Here is a 19,143-nt window from a genome sequence, read left to right as displayed (position 1 = left end):
ACAAATTAAGTAAATCTGGTGATGTGCATCTCTGTAATGAGGAGGGGTGTTGACTAATGACATCAACACTCTATATAAGGTGTGCTTAATTATTAGGCAACTTCCTTTCCTTTGGCAAAATGGGTCAGAAGAGAGATTTGACAGGCTCTAAAAAGTCCAAAATTGTGAGATGTCTTGCAGAGGGATGCAGCAGTCTTGAAATTTCAAAACTTTTGAAGCGTGATCACCGAACAATCAAGCGTTTCATGGCAAATAGCCAACAGGGTCGCAAGAAGCCAAAAAGGCGCAAAATAACTGCCCATGAACTGAGGAAAATCAAGCATGAAGCTGCCAAGATGCCATTCGCCACCAGTTTTGCCATATTTCAGAGCTGCAACGTTACTGGAGTATCAAAAAGCACAAGGTGTGCGATACTCAGGGACATGGCCAAGGTAAGGAAGGCTGAAAAACGACCACCTTTGAACAAGAAACGTCAAGAATGGGTCAAAAAATATCTTAAGACTGATTTTTCAAAGGTTTTATGGACTGATGAAATGAGCGTGACTCTTGATGGGCCAGATGGATGGGCTAGAGGCTGGATCAATAAAGGGCAGAGAGCACCACTCCGACTCAGATGCCAGCAAAGTGGAGGTGGGGTACTGGTATGGGCTGGTATCATCAAAGATGAACTTGTGGGACCTTTTCGGGTTGAGGATGGAGTGAAGCTCAACTCCCAGACCTACTGCCAATTTTTGGAAGACAACTTATTCAAGCAGTGGTACAGGAAGAAGTCGGCATCGTTCAAGAAAAACATGATTTTCATGCAGGACAATGCTCCATCACGTGCATCCAACTACTCCACAGTGTGGCTGGCCAGTAAAAGCCTAAAAGAAGAAAAAATAATGACATGGCCCCCTTGTTCACCTGATCTGAACCCCATAGAGAACCTGTGGTCCATTATAAAATGTGAGATCTACAGGGAGGGAAAACAGTACACCTCTCGAAACATTGTCTGGGAGGCTGTGGTGGCTGCTGCACGCAATGTTGATCGAAAACAGATCAAGCAACTGACAGAATCTATGGATGGAAGGCTGTTGAGTGTCATCATAAAGAAAGGTGGCTATATTCATCACAAATTTTTGGGGTTTTTGTTTTTGCATGTCAGAATTGTTTATTTCTAAATTTTGTGCACTGATATTGGTTTGCCTGGTGAAAATAAACAAGTGAGATGGGATATTTTTGTTTTTTATTAAGTTGCCTAATAATTCTGCACAGTAATAGTTACCTGCACAAACAGATATCCTCCTAAGATAGCCAAATCTAAAAAAAAAAACACTCCAACTTCCAAAAATATTAAGCTTGGATATTTATGAGTCTTTTCGGTTGATTGAGAACATAGTTGTTGATCAATAATAAAAATAATCCTCTAAAATACAACTTGCCTAATAATTCTGCACACAGTGTATTAGGGTAGGGGTGATGTCAAGGGAAGAATTGTATAATTGGGTGTTGTCAGTATAGAGATGATATTGGAACTCAAATCTGCTGATTGTTTGTCCAATAGGGGCAGTGTATAGATAGAAGAGGAGGGGCCTAGGACTGAGCCCTGCGGAACCCCCATAGTAAGGGGATGAGGAGAGGAAGAGGAGCCGGCAAAAGATACAGTGAAGGAGCGGTCAGGTAGGAGGAGAACCAGGAGAAAAGTGTCCTTGAGGCCTATAAAGTGGAGCATAGTGAGGAGGAGCTGGTCATCCACAGTGTCAAATGCGGCACAGAGACCCAGGAGGAATCAGCAGGAAGAAATGACCTTTGGATTTAGCTATTAGTAGATAATTAGAGACTTTAGTGAGGGCAGTTTCAGTGCAGTGTAAAGAGCGGAAACCAGATTGTAGAGGGTCGAGGAAAGAGTTATCTGAGAGATAGCGGATTAGACGTGAGTGGACCAAGCGTTCCAGGAGTTTAGAGATGAATGGAAGATTAGAGACAGGTCTGTAGATAGCAGTGCAGTTCTGGTCCAGGGATAGCTTTTTAAGTCAAGGGGTTATGATGGCATGTTTAAATGAGGAGGGAAAGATACCTGAAGAAAGAGAGAGGTTAAATATTTTAATCAGGTGAGTGGTGACCACCGGTGAGAGAGACTGCAGCAGATGTGAGGGAATGGGGTCACTGTTGCAGGCTGTAGGCAGAGAAAAAGCAAGGAGCTGGGTAACCTCTTCTTCTGTGACAGGCCCAAAGAAGGCAAGTGAGCTTGAAGTGCAGAAGGGAAGGGGATCCAGGCACTGAGGAGATTGGGCTGAGATGTCCTGATGGATGTGGTTGATTTTTTCTAGGAAATAAGTGGCCAGATCCTCACTGCTGAGGTTGGTGATGGGGGCCTGTGCTTTAGGTTTCAGGAGGGAGATTAAGGTTTCAAAAAGTCGTTATGGATTGTTGGATAGTGAAGTGGTGAAGTAGGCTTGTTTGGCCAGGTGAAGGGCAGAGTTATAGATTTTGAGCATGAATTTATAGTGGATTAAGCCTTCTGCTAAAAGTGAATGTCTCCACTGACACTCAGCACACCTTGAGCAACACTGAAGAAAATGTGTTTGCATCATGTGCCAGGGCTGCCATTGTCTGTGTCGGGTCTTTCTGCATGTAGAAAGTGCTGTTTCATCTAGAGTATTGTTGTAGTGTGACAATGCTAAGTATTGACAGGAGAGGGAGGAGGTGGGAGCTAAAGATGTGTGTAGATTGTCCATAAGCTGCTGGGTATTAATGGTACATGTATTCCTATAAGTGTGGTAAGTGGGGGTGTCCCTGGTGAAGAGACAGCTCTTGACAGAGAAGGAAAGAAAGTTGTGGTCCGAGACAGGGAGAGGGGAGTTAGTAAATAGTGTTGAGCCACCCCCGTAGTGTTCGAGTTCGGTTCGGTTCGTCGAACACCCGTGTGTTCGCCGAACTGTTCGTCGAACTGTTCGTCGAACACCTTCGAACACCGTTAAAACCAATGGCAGGCAAACAAAAACACATAGAAACACATAGAAAACACCTTCAAAGGTGTCCAAAACCTGACAAACTGCTCAGAAGACATAACTAACACATGGAAAAGTGACAAGTACATATAGTCATGCGAAAATAAAAGAGGTGGAGGAGTAAAAGGAGGGGGAGACACAGATATAGGCATGTCATGCCCTTCTAAAATCCAAAAAGTGAGAAGCCGACACGGCCAGTCCGTTCCTGCCCGTGCCACCTCCGTGTCGCCGGGTTTGTGCCAGAGCCGCGGTGGACCCTGACGGCCAGCCCCCCTCTCCTAATACTGGTGCCTGTCCGCTGGTGGGTCGAGCCCCCCGCGGTGGGGGGGGAGTAACATCTGCAGAAGAAAGACCATCTTCCAGCCAAACTAACATGTCGACTTCTTTTCGTGGACAATGTGATACGATCCCTTTGTTACGGACACGCCCATCGCTACAAATTCCAGATGAGGCACAAAAACAGCAGGTGCTTCAGCGGATATCAAGTGCTCCTTCAAGTGGGCTCTCCTCCACCTCAACTTCAACATCACAAATACTCCAGTCCTCAGAGGTGTCACCCCAATCGCACTTGCTTCCTCACAGCTCCCAAGTCTCCAGCTGCCCGTCTGAGTATGGGGTAACACAGATGGTTGAGTCTGCACAGCTGTTTACTCATACTATAGCCTGGGAAACGGAGGTCTGCTCCAGAGCTTCTGTTAATCCAGACGAGGAAATGATCTGCACTGATGCCCAGAATCTTTATAAGTCGGATCCAGGACCAGATGAAGAAGGTTCTGAGCATAATGTAGACCCTCGTTCCCAAACTGTAACTCCTGTTGGTGGAGACAATGATGAAGACGATGATGAGACTCAAATACCTGATTGGAGCGACAACTTGACTTTTCGGTCAGGGCAGGAAGAGGTTGGCTTTGAGGACGACGGGTGTGATAACACACAGGGTGATGATGACAAGGTTGGAGATCCCACTTACTGTCAACCCACAGTCAGCCAGTCGATGAGGTCACCCGGGCCTTTGCCTGGCCTTTGGGATGTCGCGGTGGTCAGCTCCCTGGCCCGTACCCTGGGGTCACTCTTTAAAAGGGTGGATAATTGTTAATTTTATAAGAGTTTGTGACACCACCTGTGGTATCTGGTGAGAAGCACCAGGGCTGCAGCAGTCCACTGAGGCCTGTGATAAGGCAGCTCGATGGTATAGCTCCCCACAGGTGGAGCTAGGTCTCAGGGCAGCGTATGCAGGGGGAATGCAGGACAGGCGAGACCCAGCTGGGTCAGAGCAAGAACGGAAACGGACACGGTAGTCACTTCAGTACCTTTTACTGGAGGAAATTCAGGCACATCCTGGAGCACTGTAGGGTGAAGGGTGCATATCAGAATCCTCCCCAATGAGCGGGTGTAGGGCCTCCTGTTTCTTGCCTCTGCGCAGTAAGTTTCTGACCTGCCTGGAGCTAGGCCTAACTTTGTCTCTGTCCTGCGCTGGCTGACCTTGTGGTAGGGCCTTCTCTTGAAGTTCACGCTCCCAGTATGCGGGGCCTAAGCGTCTCCTGACTCTGTTACGTATCAGCACCTTAGCAATCCTGGGACTTGTAGTTCTCCAGGGATTCCGGTTATGCCTTACTGGGTCATAGAGATCCCGGTAAGCTCGGATCCGGTGTCCGGTAAATGCTTCGGGGTGAGCTGGTTAAGCTCCTCTGCCCCTTATGTACTAACTCGCCACTCGCCTTCGGCCTACTCGGGCCCTCAATAGGCTATACACACTAACGGCAGCTTGCCGCGCTTCACCGATCTTATGACGCCGGCACACCTTAAGCTCTATCTGGGCTCCCTGAATCTAGCTAGCAGGAGCCTCGTGCTCCACTGCTGAACTATTAACTGAGTTCTCTAGACTAGACTGAGCTCCACTGCAGACTGACCTCTCTTAGGCTTCTCTACTGCAGGAACTCTTCAGAGGAACTGAACTGCCTAGCTCCACCTTCCCTATTTATATCCCTAACGGGCTCCCTCTGCTGGTCTGAGGTGGAAGGTGGAGATGTGTGAATGTTTATGGGGGCCTCTTGTGGAGGATTCCATCAATACACTCTTCTAGGATCTGTGATACCAAGCGCAGCGGGGCGTCACAGATGCTATTGACGACGAGGTTAGGTTGCGCCTTCCTGGACAGAGACGGAGTACTGGAAGCACGTCAACAACTGCATCCTCAACCACAAGTCCGCCTCTGACCACAAGTCGTAGTGGCTCTTCAGGTCGCATGGGCTCTAAGCCTTGCATAGCCTGGGCATTTATTCAGATCGATAAGGATGACCCAACTCGTGTTATCTGTAATATTTGTCACCAAAAGCTAAGTAGAGGCCAAAAAATCCATAGTTTGAGTACTTCATGCATGTACCGTCACATGGATATGAAGCATAAGTTGCAGTGGGAAGCTCACTGTGCTACAGTGCGGCCTAGCAGGCTGGACCAACCACCGTCTGCCCCATCTTGTGCATCCGCGGCCTCTTCATCCTCTGTGACTGGGGGGACAGCAGTCACACATGTTTTTGGACGCAGACCTGCCACCTCTTTACCTGCAACAGCCAGTGTGATTGGCAGGTCGTCAGTTCATTGGGAAGTGGAAACACCTGCTGGTGTTGAGAGCTCTCTGACATCGAGAGCACCACCTTTGGATCAAGGCAACCTAACATGTCCGCCTGCATCTTCCTCACAGACCGGCAGTTTGCCAGGGACACCCTACTCAACCCCGTCAAAGCACAACAGCCAGCCCTCGGTCCCTCAGATGTGGACAAGTAAAAGACCATTTCCTCCTAGCCATGAGAAAGCTAAGAGGTTGAATTTCACCATCTGCAAGCTGTTGGCTACAGAAATGCTGCCTTTCCGCCTGGAGGACACAGTGGATTTTTGAGACCTTATGTCCGTCGCAGTGCCCCAGTACCAGATGCCCAGTCAGCACTACTTCTCAAAGAAAGGTGTGCCTGCGCTCCACCAGCATGTCGCACACAACATCACCGCTTCTTTGAGAAACTCTGTGTGTGACAGGGTGCATTTCACCACAGACACTTGGACGAGTAGGCATGGACAGGGGCGTTACATGTCGCTGACAGGGCACTGGGTAACTATGGTGACAGCAGGACAAGGGGCTGCTGTCCAAGTCTTGCCGTCCCCGCGAGTTGTACGTCAATCCTCTTTATCTAGAAGTTCCTCCACTGCTTCTGCCTCCTCAACCTCCTCTCGGTCCTCCACCTGCACCCAAAGCCTGTCTGGTAATGCCACCTGCTTTCTAACTGCGCACCTCCTTACTATGCTGGCAGCAGGGCTCAACGGCATCAGTGTTTACTTTGAAATGTCTGGGAAATGTGAGTCACACAGCTGAGGACTTGTGGTCAGCTCTGGAGACCCAGTTTCATGAATGGTTGTCTCCACTGGACCTGCAACCAGGGAAGGCCGTGTGCGACAATGCTGCAAACCTGGGTGCGGCCCTTCGCCGGGGCAATGTTACACACGTGCCTTGTATGGCTCACGTGTTGAACCTGGTTGTCCATAAATTTTTAGCCCACTATCCCGGACTAGATGGCCTTCTGCAGAGGGCACGGTCACTGTGTGCTCACTTCCGCCGTTCGCATCCCGCAGCTCAACGACCTACATCTCTACAGAAGTCATTGGGCCTGCCAGTTCACCGGCTGAAATGCGATGTGCCGACACGGTGGAATTCAACTCTGCACATGTTGCAGCGACTGTGGCAGCACCGACAAGCCCTGGTGCAATACTTTCTGACGTATAGCCTGGGCCAACGAGATCCAGAGGTGGGGCAAATCACACAGCAGGAGTGGTCTCAGATCAGGGACCTATGAAGTTGACGCGCCCCCTGGGCCGTGGGGTACCCGGAGCCGGGCCGGTAGACGCTGGGGGTTGTAGTCACTGTGGCGGTGACCCGGTCCGTGACCCAGGGCGGTCAATCCAACGGTAATTTGTATATATGGATTTTATAATGTCCGACTACGCCACCTGTGGAGTGCGGCCAAAGGGGCCGCCGCTGCGGAACAGTCCTCTGAAGCTGGTGGTTTTGCTGCAATGGTATTATTACTCACCACAGGAAGAGTGTAGCTTCAGGGCAGTGTGGGTGGATGATGGTGGTTGTAGTGCAGGGAGTCAGTAATGAACACAGAGTCCGTGTGATGCAGTCCCAAGATCTTTACTCACAGTTGTTGCAGTCCAGATTACAGGTACCAGAGCTATCTCACCCGTCGTGCTGTGCGTACTCAGTGAGGGGCTCAGTCCACCCCCAGATAGCTCCGGAGTACTTAGCAGGACCCCCTTCTGTGTGTCCTTTCTCTGGCCTTCTCCCTGCACCTCACACCCAGTGACACTTCTATCCGGTATCCTCGGGCCTTGGCGGGCGACTTGTGTTCCGTCCCCTGGGTCCTATGTGGCTACCTTCTTAGTGAGACTGGTGTGGACTTTTGCCTGCAGTACATGAAATGCTGCAGCCTCCGGTTTCTAGTTGAGCCTTGCTGTTTCTCCTCTAGTTGAGGGACCGGTTCCCCTTATCTGGCCTGACCCCTCTACCTCCTGGTAGCAGCGGGAGTACAGGTGGCCTTCTGCATGGCCCGTAGCCCTAGGGTCCCTTCGGTTCCTGGAGCCTTCCTGCTCCCACTCCTCTCTTCTCTCCTTCAGTCCTGGGCCTCCCAGGCTAGGCCCGCCTCCGGAGCAGAGCTCATGCCGAGCCTCTGCTCCTGTCACTTTTCCTCCTCTGACTGGCTTGCTCTTTCTAAGATGGCTTCCTATTTATACTCTCCCTGTCATGTGCTCCCCTAAGCTGCTCCCCTAAGCACCCACTACATAGGATCCTCCCACCAGCTAGGGACCTGGGACTGTGCTCTCCCTTAGGAGCAATCTCGCCCTAACCCCACTGCGGGTATGTGTTGGATGCAGGTGTTAGGGTCCCGAGCCATACGCCTTCCTTACCTGAGGGTGAGATACCACACCTCTGGGTGAGATGCAGTAACTCTGTGGTGACTGCACCCTCAGGGGCGCCACACACCTTTCTGCACAGTTTTGAAATGGCGACGAAGATGTTTAGTGCTGACGACGATGCCATTATCAGCATAACTATTCTGGTGATTTACATGCTGGAGCACACATTAAACAGAATTCAGAGTCAGGTGGTCGGACAAGAGGAGGTGGAGGAAGTAGAGGAGGAGTCGTATGCGGAAGGGATAACATCTCCAAGGTCCAGACGGTTGGCAGCACCATGGAGGCAGGCATGGGAGGGTGGGGGAGAGGGATTAAACAGGGCGCATGGTAGCAGCCAAACTGTTGAGGAAGGTGCAGGAGCCGAGGAAGAAGTGGAGGATGAACTGGCGATGGGCATGGAAGACTCATCAGATGAGGGAGACCTTGATCACATTTCTGTTGTGCGAGGTTGGGGGGAGAGGGCAGAGGAAAGAAGCATGATTCTTACCTCGCTACCAACACAACAAGGACTTGGTCCTCCTGGATGCGCAAGACACATGAGTGCCTTCTTGCTGCACTACCTGCAACATGACCCTCAGATTGCAGAATTCGAAGTAATCTCAACTACTGGGTTGCCACACTCTTAGATCCCCGGTACAAAAGTAAATTTGCCGAAATAATTCCTGCCATAAAAAGGGATTGACGCATGCAGGAGTATCTGCAGACGCTGTTGCAGAATCTTACATGTGCTTTTCCACAAAACACCAGTGGTGCACGAAGTGAATCTCACAGTTCTAACTTGCCAACCGCGGGACTGTCGAGTCTTCATCACTCAAACCGTAACAGTAACACAGTATCTGCTGGTAACATCAATTTTGTGAAATCGTTTCACCACTTTTTTAGACCATCCTTTGCAAGGCCACAGGAGACAAGAAGTCTGACACATAGTCAATGCCTAGAGAGGATGGTGCAGGAGTATCTCCAAGTGAACATCGAAGCCATGACTGTGTCACTGGACCCTTGCTCATTTTGGTATTCCAATCTGGAAAAATGGCCGGAGCTCGCCACTCACGCCTTGGAGATCTTGTCATGCCCTGCAGCCAGTGTTCTCTCTGAACGTGTGTTCAGCGCTGCTGATGGTGTGCTGACAGATAAGCGCACGCGGCTGTCCACTGAGAATGTAGACAGACTCACGTTCATAAAGATGAACAAATCATGGATTCGCAAGGACTTTTCTAATCCTGTGTTATCCTTGGGAGGCTAAAAGCTTGAGGATTTGGTAATATCACCTCACCAACCGTTTTAAGCAACTGTGGGGCAATTGATGCCACTTAACCCTAGAACGCATGACCATAAAAATCTACACTTTCATATACCTGGGGTCTTTTAGGCCCGTGTGCAAATAACATTGAATAACTCAAACTCAAATGACAAACAACTATATACATGAAGAATACCTAGAGTTTCAAAATTCTAACTAAAGTAATCTTGCAGAAAATAGAAAACAATTAACAGGGCGGGACTGCGAGGCCCCAGGTATGCGTTCTAGGGTTAAGTGGTGCCTGTGCCACAATTTTGGGAAAAAATGGAAACTCTTTTTGGAGTCCCCTTGCTGTGTCTTACGTGACGTTGGCATCGTCAATTCCAGGTGGGTTGGGTCGCTCCCCCCCCCCCCTTTTAACTGTAAGAAACTACATACACTATGGCTTGGGGTAACACAGATGATTGAGTCTGAAGAGCTGTTTACTCAGAGGTCTGCTCCAAATCTTCAGTGTCTGCTAGTCAGCGTAGAATTTTTAACTGCATCTAGCCTAGGCAATACTTTGGGCGTAGTAGCCCAGCTGCGAAGCAAGCTGCACCGCCTGTGTATCTAATAAGAATTTTTAAATGCATCTAGCCTAGGCAGACTGTGGGGACCCCCAACCAAACCCAGACGCTCAGCCCCCCTACCGCCCCCCTTTCCTTGACAATACAATAATGTAACTCATACAACTGGATGGGTGAGGATCGGTCACAGCTTTATTAACTCTTTATACTCATTCCATTAGAAAGACATTTTATTTCTAAAATAATTCAGCTTGTTGCAGCATGCCCTGGGTCTCCACTCCGGCAACTTGGCCAACAAGTGTAACTCTCCAACATGTCCTTTCTATTTCCAGGCCACGGAGGATCCTGCGTACTCGTATGCAGGACTCTGACCCCCACCCATCACTCTTAACGCTTGTTCCACTCCGTCCTGGAGTCCTGACAGGAATATGTCCAGTCCAATATCCATTAAGTGAACACCGTCAGGCCGTATGAGGCCTGCTTTATCTCCTTCCAGTTGTCGGTGTCGTACCACTACACCGCCTCTGTCTCTTCTAAATTTTGCCATCCGAATATTTATTACCCGCCTTGTCCGTTCGATGGCCGTGATGTCTCGCGCACCTTGCCATACCGCTATCGGCACAATCTCTGACCATACTATAGCTAGTTTTGTGAAAAATTATCTGAAGCGCTCAGTGTCTAGTTTCATTATTTCCATTAGTTATGCGCTCTTGTGATGACCTAGGTTGTTTCCCCCGGCCTGTATAACTAAGATGACCAGACATCTTGCCTCTCTCCCTACCTTGATTACCTCCATTAGTACCTGTGGCCATAGCAGGCCTCTAATACCTCTCCAGTTGAAATATGTGTTATGAAACTCTAATTTCCTCCTGCCTGGGCGGACTTTCGCCCTTTAATCTGCCCAATATATATACGAGTGGCCTATCACCCACACTGTTGGCTTAGCGTCACCTGTAAAAGAAACAAACCACGTTAGGATAACAAGTCCGGTCTTATGTATCTTGCCAAACACGTGGATCACCATCTCTCTATCCTCTGAACTTCCGTTTCTGACAGTCCTGCTCTTGCTGCTTCTGTGGCCGCGCCTATGCGGAATGAGTGTGTCCCGTAATCTTTGGGGTGGTTCCCTGCCGATGTTATGCATTTATTAAATATAGCTTGGAACTGGTATCTTGATAATGGCGTCCCATCAATGTGTGATAGGAACAAATTACTTTGTGATCTGATGGTTAGATATGGTTTTACTATGGTTACCCGACTCAGTGTACCGTTTGAGGGTTGTAGAAGTACCCAAGTGCTCCTGCCCGCTGGAACCATTTTCGTTTTGTGTATGCGTAGACGTATTGCATTATTGCCTATGACTACGTCCTGGTGTAATAAGCCTCCACTGGTGCTAATTTTGGATTGAGGGACTAATTCGCTTATGCATAGCGCCCCGAAGAAGGCGATCACAAATGCAGTAGACAGTAGTGTTGCTTCAAATTGTGAGTGTCATGTTAATGGTGTTAGGGATATGATGTGAGAAATCAGTTTTAGTGACACGGGATGGGACGTCTACACTCCTGACTTGGCTGACCCCTTTTCCACCCTTTTATGGATTGTCTGATGATGAATCTTTGTCACATCTCCCCAATTCAGTAGTTGGAAGTGAAATGCTACTCCGGTCAGACACCGCTGCGCTGACGCCCCTGATATGCCCCTCATCATTAGCTGGTGGAGAAATTCTATGGTGACTTGTGATCTGGCTTGTTCACATTGGTCAACCCGTCTGCCTGCTACTAGTCGTGTCCACTCTTCCCATGCCTTACCGTATGCTTGCCACGTCGACGGGGCAACTGACGCTCTGATTAATGGCATCAACTATTCGCCACTAGATCCCATAGGGAAGGTGGGCAACTGTTGTCCCGATGGGTGGGCATTGTGGAAGAGCTCTGTGAAAATCTGCCAATTGAATTGTTATAAAGCGTTAGCAGCAGCTTTAGACCCCTCAGCATAGTGGCTAGCGCGGACCCATACATTGTGTTTTAGGCACAGGAATGCTAGCCTGGGTAGTAGGCCTAGCACTGGGAGAGACAATGATGCCATCTTATTAATGCAGTGCGCTAAGCTGGTGTTTTTTGTTATGAAGCGTATATTTTTGTAAGCCAGGAGCGCGCCCCATATTTCTATTGCTACCACTATTGGGAAGAAAAATTATTTTCAGGGCTAGATGCAGCGAAAAATTATTATTAATTGAAAAGCTGGTGGAGCTTGGTATAGATGGCCTAATACAATGAGACCCACACACTGCTAGAAGGCCAAATATTTTTTCAGAGTTAGATGCAGAAAAAAATTATATTCAGTTTGCAACCTTATGGAGGTCAGTATAGATGGACTAATAGAACAAGTCCCACACACAGCTAGAAGCCCAAATATTTTTTCAGAGGTAGATGCAGAAAAAAATATATTCAGTTTGCAACCTGATGGAGGTCTGTATAGATGGATTAATAGAACAAGTCCCACACACAGCTAGAAGCCCAATATTTTTTCAGAGGTAGATGCAGAAAAAAATATATTCAGTTTGCAACCTGATGGAGGTCAGTATAGATGGACTAATAGAGCAAGTCCCACACACTGCTAGAAGGCCAAACATTTTTTCAGAGCTAGATGCAGAAAAATATTATATTCAATTTGCAACCTGATGGAGGTCAGTATAGATGGACTAATAGAACAAGTCCCACACACAGCTAGAAGGCCAAATATTTTTTCAGAGGTAGATGCAGAAAAAAATTATATTCAGTTTGCAACCTTATGGAGGTCAGTATAGATGGACTAATAGAACAAGTCCCACACACAGCTAGAAGCCCAAATATTTTTTCAGAGGTAGATGCAGAAAAAAATTATATTCAGTTTGCAACCTGATGAAGGTCAGTATAGATGGACTAATAGAACAAGTCCCACACACTGCTAGAAGGCCAAACATTTTTTCAGAGCTAGATGCAGAAAAATATTATATTCAATTTGCAACCTGATGGAGGTCAGTATAGATGGACTAATAGAACGAGTCCCACACACAGCTAGAAGGCCAAATATTTTTTCAGAGGTAGATGCAGAAAAAAATTATATTCAGTTTGCAACTTATGGAGGTCAGTATAGATGGACTAATAGAACAAGTCCCACACACAGCTAGAAGCCCAAATATTTTTTCAGAGGTAGATGCAGAAAAAAATTATATTCAGTTTGCAACCTGATGGAGGTCAGTATAGATGGACTAATAGAACAAGTCCCACACACAGCTAGAAGCCCAAATATTTTTTCAGAGGTAGATGCAGAAAAAAATTATATTCAGTTTGCAACCTGATGGAGGTCTGTATAGATGGATTAATAGAACAAGTCCCACACACAGCTAGAAGCCCAATATTTTTTCAGAGGTAGATGCAGAAAAAAATATATTCAGTTTGCAACCTGATGGAGGTCTGTATAGATGGATTAATAGAACAAGTCCCACACACAGCTAGAAGCCCAATATTTTTTCAGAGGTAGATGCAGAAAAAAATATATTCAGTTTGCAACCTGATGGAGGTCTGTATAGATGGATTAATAGAACAAGTCCCACACACAGCTAGAAGCCCAATATTTTTTCAGAGGTAGATGCAGAAAAAAATATATTCAGTTTGCAACCTGATGGAGGTCAGTATAGATGGACTAATACAACAAGTCCCACACACAGCTAGAAGCCCAATATTTTTTCAGAGGTAGATGCAGAAAAAAATATATTCAGTTTGCAACCTTATGGAGGTCTGTATAGATGGATTAATAGAACAAGTCCCACACACAGCTAGAAGCCCAATATTTTTTCAGAGGTAGATGCAGAAAAAAATATATTCAGTTTGCAACCTGATGGAGGTCAGTATAGATGGACTAATAGAACAAGTCCCACACACTGCTAGAAGGCCAAACATTTTTTCAGAGCTAGATGCAGAAAAATATTATATTCAATTTGCAACCTGATGGAGGTCAGTATAGATGGACTAATAGAACAAGTCCCACACACAGCTAGAAGGCCAAATATTTTTTCAGAGGTAGATGCAGAAAAAAATTATATTCAGTTTGCAACCTGATGGAGGTCTGTATAGATGGATTAATAGAACAAGTCCCACACACAGCTAGAAGCCCAATATTTTTTCAGAGGTAGATGCAGAAAAAAATATATTCAGTTTGCAACCTGATGGAGGTCTGTATAGATGGATTAATAGAACAAGTCCCACACACAGCTAGAAGCCCAATATTTTTTCAGAGCTAGATGCAGAAAAAAATTATATTCAATTTGCAACCTGATGGAGGTCAGTATAGATGGACTAATAGAATGATGCTATGCCCAAAAGATTTTACTTCACTAGGTGCAGTAAAAAAATTGGTATTCTATACACAGGTGGTATATCTTGCAACACAGATAGGCTACTCCACTGACTAACACACTCTGCAATAGGCCAAAAAGGATTAGCTTTGCTAGATTCAGCCAAATGCTGTGAAAAAAACTTGCACAGCACTGGCACAGACCTGCCTGGCAAAAACTGATAGGAACTGATGTAACCTAGTCCTGAAAAGGACTCCAATTACAATTAGTCTTTACTCCCACAATCTATCTATTTAAGAGCACAGACCTGCCTGATAAAAGTCGTAGGAAATGCTGTAACCTAGTCCTTAAAAGGACTGCAATCACAACTATTCCCTACTCCCAAGCTATCTGTAGATTTGTGCGAAAATTGGCTTGAAATTAACAAGGTATAGCGCACACAGCAACAGCGGTGCCGTCTAACACGCAGCTGCAGCAGTGAGAAAATGGTGGCGACGGGGAAAATGGCTTGGTCTTATAGGGCAAGGACATGTGACATACACTGCCAATGACACATGCCCTTGCTTGTGTGAAAAAAAGCACTTCGCTCCGTGTGTGCGCTGCTGATAGGCTGACAGATTGCACCTCCCCACTGCAAATGCGGGAAAGAGAAAAAAAAATGGAGATCTTCATTGTTCCTGCAGAGATCCATCCCCTGCCCCTCCCCCCACCCCGCTGTACACTCAAACTGCGTATTAACATTAATTTTCATCATTACTGAGAAAAAATCCAGTTATGATTTTGGTGCACGAACAGTTATCGAACATAACCTCGAACAGCCGAATTTTTCTCAAATTGTTCGTGTTCGCCGAACGGCTCGAACACCGCCCAAAACAGCTCGAATTTGAGATTGGCGAACAGTTCGAGTAGAACAACGCTCATCTCTATTAGTAAAGTCATGCAGCAAGCAGAGACGGGAGAAGACTACATCCAGAGTATTCCCATCTTCATGCGTAGGAGAGTTAGTAAACGGTGAGAGGCCGAATGAGGAGGTTAGAGAAAGTAGATGAGAGGCAGATTGGGAGAGGGGATCATTGATGGGGATGTTAAAGTCTCCCATGATGAGGGTGGGGATGTCACAGGATAGAAAGTGAGGAAGCCAGGTTGCAAAGTGATTCAGGAACTGGCGGGAGGAGCCTGGAGTGCGATACCCAACCGCCACTCACAGGGATAAGGGTTTGAAGAGTCTGACGGTGTGGACTACAAAGTAAGGAAACATAAGTAAGGGAACCGGGGGAATGACCTGGAAAGCACATTGTGATGAAAGGAGCAAACCAACACCTCCACCCTGTCTTTCAGGACCGCAGCATGTCAAATCCTCATGCGGAGTCACTAGTCTCCATAACAGAAATTTGACCACTAGAATGTATTGAATGTAGTAAATCTGTATGGTTCAGTGAACACATGTGGATTTATCTACGTTCGATAGAACGCAGCATTTGGGACTCAGCAAAAATATGCTGCTTCCAAAACGCTGCTACCTCCGGATCATGGGCACATAGCCTAAAATTTTAAAAACATGGCATGGGCTCCCGGGGCATTTTCATAAGCAGAGAAAAAGCCAAACGCTGAGAGCTGATATTAGTAGCCGGGGAAGGGGCCATTAGCCAAAAAATGCTCCTAGGCTATTAATAACAGCCCACAGCTGTTTGCTTAGCCTTTACTGGCTAGATTTCGGGGGAACCCCAGAAAAAAATTGATGTAGGATCACCCTATAAAATCTAACCAGAAAAGGTTAAACAGACAGCTGCAGGCTGATATTAATAGCCAGGGAGGGGGCAATGAATACTAGCCCCCTCCGCGGCTAATAATATCAGCTCTCAGCAGCCCCAGAAATGGCGCATCCACAAGATGCGCAAAATCTGGCGCTTAGCCTCCGTTCTTCCCACTGCCGTGTAACGATGGTGAATGGAGTAATAAGGTTGGGGTTCATGTCAGCCTTGTATTGGCGGCTGATATGAAGCTCAGGTTAGTAATAGAGAGGCGTCTATAAGATGCCCCCATTACTAACCCCGTAATAAAGGGTTTTGACAGCTTTTCAATAAAGACACAGCCAGAATAAAGTCTTTTGCACAGTGTACATCGCTGTGCTGCTGGGCTGAGTTCACCTGAGTTCATCAACTGAATATCAGCTGATCAGCTCTGGTGACTTAGTTTACTGCATCAGTGTTGCATGGGAAAATTCCCACACAGCACCGGTGCCGTAAATAAGGTCCCGGAGCTCTCAGCTGATCTTGTGATGAACTCTGGTGAACTCAGCCCCAGCAGCACAGCAATGTACAATGCCGGGTGCGATTGTGCTCCTGTCAGTGTACAGCCGGGTGATCGGGTCACCGGTGGACATCAGGAGGACAGTGGACAGGTGAGAATGAAAGGTGTTTTTATTTTAATATAGATTTTTACTCTTTTTTTTTAACACCGCGCACAGACGCCGACTTAGGAGACTACTTTTCCCCTCAGCTGTGCCTGCTTCCGCTGTTATCAGCGGGAGCGGCACCCGGATGATGGGAGGAGTAATCTTCTTCTCCGGCTCGGGTACCATTCTTTGTGCATTTTTGCGATGTATTTGACTCATTGACTTGAATTGAGTCAGTCAAATATGCAGCAAACATCCTCAGCAAATCTGCAAATATTTTTATACCTGCGTTTATGCTGCGGATTTGACTGACTCAATTCAAGTCTATGGGTGAAAAACGCTGCAAAAACACTCAAAAGAATGGACATGCTGCGGATTTAAACGCAACAATCCTGACAGAAAAATTCCTGATCATGTGCACAACACTTCAGGATTGTCATTGCATTACCTGGCACATGGATTACCTATAGTGTTTGGTGCATTGTCGCACGGAAAAAACGCTGTGAAGACGCATCTAAAACGCACAGTGTGCACATAGCCTAAAAGAAGAGCGCAGTTGACAACAGTTTTTAGTACTGTTACAAAAAGGAAATACCGTATCTTTCGGACTATAAGACGCACTGGACCATAAGACGCACCTAGGTTTTAGAGGAGGAAAATAGAAAAAAAATTAAGCAAAAAATGTGGTCATGATGCCCCGTTAAGGGGGAGGGAGTCTGCTGCTGACACTGTTATAGGGGAATGTAACCTATAACAGGAAGAACATAATTCCATATATATGAAGGCTACAATAAGGCAAAACCCAAATAGTTAAAAAATACTAAACTAGAAAACCTATCTGGGAATAAATTATAACTATCACATATAAAGTATATTGGGTATAAAGACATCACATGACAACAATAAAAATAAAAAACATGTAAGACAAATTAAAAAATATAAAATAAAATAAGGGGGAGGCAGGGAAACATCAGCAGCATGCATGAAAAAAAAGCCAGGTGCTTGGACCAAGAATAAACTTGTATAATCAATGTGTGCTGATATAAAGTGAAAAATGCTTACATTCCAAAAAATAAATTACACATCTGTGCATACAATGCCACAGACTTAGATAAATACCAGAATGAGGGGCGAAGGGTACCATACAAACAAGGATGGGGATGAGGGGGGGCCATACATACCAGGATGAATGGTGCAATACATACCAGGAAGAGGGATGAAGGGTGCCATACATACTAGGAGCCAGACTGCAGGTACATTGTGGGCGCTATTAAGGAAAATGAATATTCACTGCTCCCCACACCCATGAACGTGGGAAGCAATGAATATTCATTTTCTTTAGTAGCGGGCACAGTGTAGGCTACAGCAGGTGGCTCCTGTGCCCCACTCATCACCGCTGCCGCTCCCCCCACCACCCACAGCCACAGTATATATATTTTAATATATATCTTGGACTATAAGACGCACCTCCCCACTTTCCTCCAAAATTTTGGAGGAAAAAAGTGCATCTTATAGTCCGAAAAATACACTACTGATGTATACACACCAAGCCTTCCTAAGAAACTGAATCCGTTCTCTTTCACAGCACTAAAATACGAGTTTTTGTGTAATGCTAAATATACGTACCTGTTGCACAAAAACAATGTCACTGTTTTGGCGAAATTGCAGCAGTTGATAGGTCACAATATTTTCATGCCTTTTGTATTTCTTGCTTGTATTAATATGCATACAAGTCAATGTCTACTTGTCATCTGTGTCACAAAATTACCAAAGGGGAGAAAGGGGATATCATTTTTGGAATTGTGCTGTTGGATCATAAAGAATTCTCATTATATTAAAAAATAATACAGTTTTTAGAAGTGTTTTTCTTTTTTTAGGAAATGGTATTGGGGACGCTTGCGAAGGAGATTTTGACAGAGATTTGGTGATTGACAAAGTGGATGTCTGTCCGGACAATGCAGAAATCACGCTTACAGACTTCAGAGCTTACCAAACTGTTGTATTGGACCCAGAAGGAGATGCACAAATTGATCCAAACTGGATTGTTTTAAATGAGGTATTCCGATAAAATGTAGATGCTGTTTCCATTGGTAAAATACAAAAAAAGCACAAATAATATGGACCTGCAAATGCCGACAGATACTTCATCTATGTTTATAAAATATCTCACATGTTGTCAATAAAATAAGCATTAAGTATGCATCTGCATCATAGAAATCTCCAAAATTAAAAAAAGGTACGACCTTTAGACCTTTAAAGAAATGTTAAAAAATATAGCCACCCTGAGAGGCCTGGAAAATTGAAAGTTTAAAGTGACTCTTAAGATTCTTTCTATATACTCTTTTGCTTCCTCCACTGCCCAGGAGATGTGGTATGATCAGACCATGTTCCGAACACAGACACAGTCATTACACAGTACACAGCAGGGGCACATTTATAAGAGTACATCAGCACAGGGACATTTTTTTAACACTTCTAATTATGGAACATATTTTTATTTCAAGATCTGTTGATTAAAAGGTACTTGGCAATACTGAAAACAAAAGAATTGTGCCAGGACATTAATTATGAAATGGTTAAAAAATATTAATTTTATTAGATATAAATATAACATCATATAGAAAATTCCAAACATTAACAATATACACAAA

General features: G+C 45.9%; 1 protein-coding gene across 1 annotated transcript in view; it reads left to right on the top strand.

Annotated features, from left to right (window-relative positions):
- Window positions 1-19,143, top strand: part of LOC141176270 (cartilage oligomeric matrix protein-like) — a 1,029,762-nt gene that overhangs the window by 916,337 nt on the left and 94,282 nt on the right. Inside the window, exon 14 of the mRNA XM_073660229.1 lies at window positions 18,370-18,548. Within this exon, the coding sequence (XP_073516330.1) occupies window positions 18,370-18,548 (179 nt within the window). The remainder of the gene's footprint in view (window positions 1-18,369; window positions 18,549-19,143) is intronic.

The sequence above is a fragment of the Phyllobates terribilis genome, unplaced genomic scaffold (genome assembly GCF_046119375.1).
Source record: "Phyllobates terribilis strain yellow unplaced genomic scaffold, ASM4611937v1 Scaffold_22__1_contigs__length_20350403, whole genome shotgun sequence".
Classification (NCBI taxonomy): domain Eukaryota; kingdom Metazoa; phylum Chordata; class Amphibia; order Anura; family Dendrobatidae; genus Phyllobates; species Phyllobates terribilis.
The sequence above is the reverse complement of the archived record's forward strand: the minus strand, read 5'-3'. Positions and strand labels throughout refer to the sequence as shown.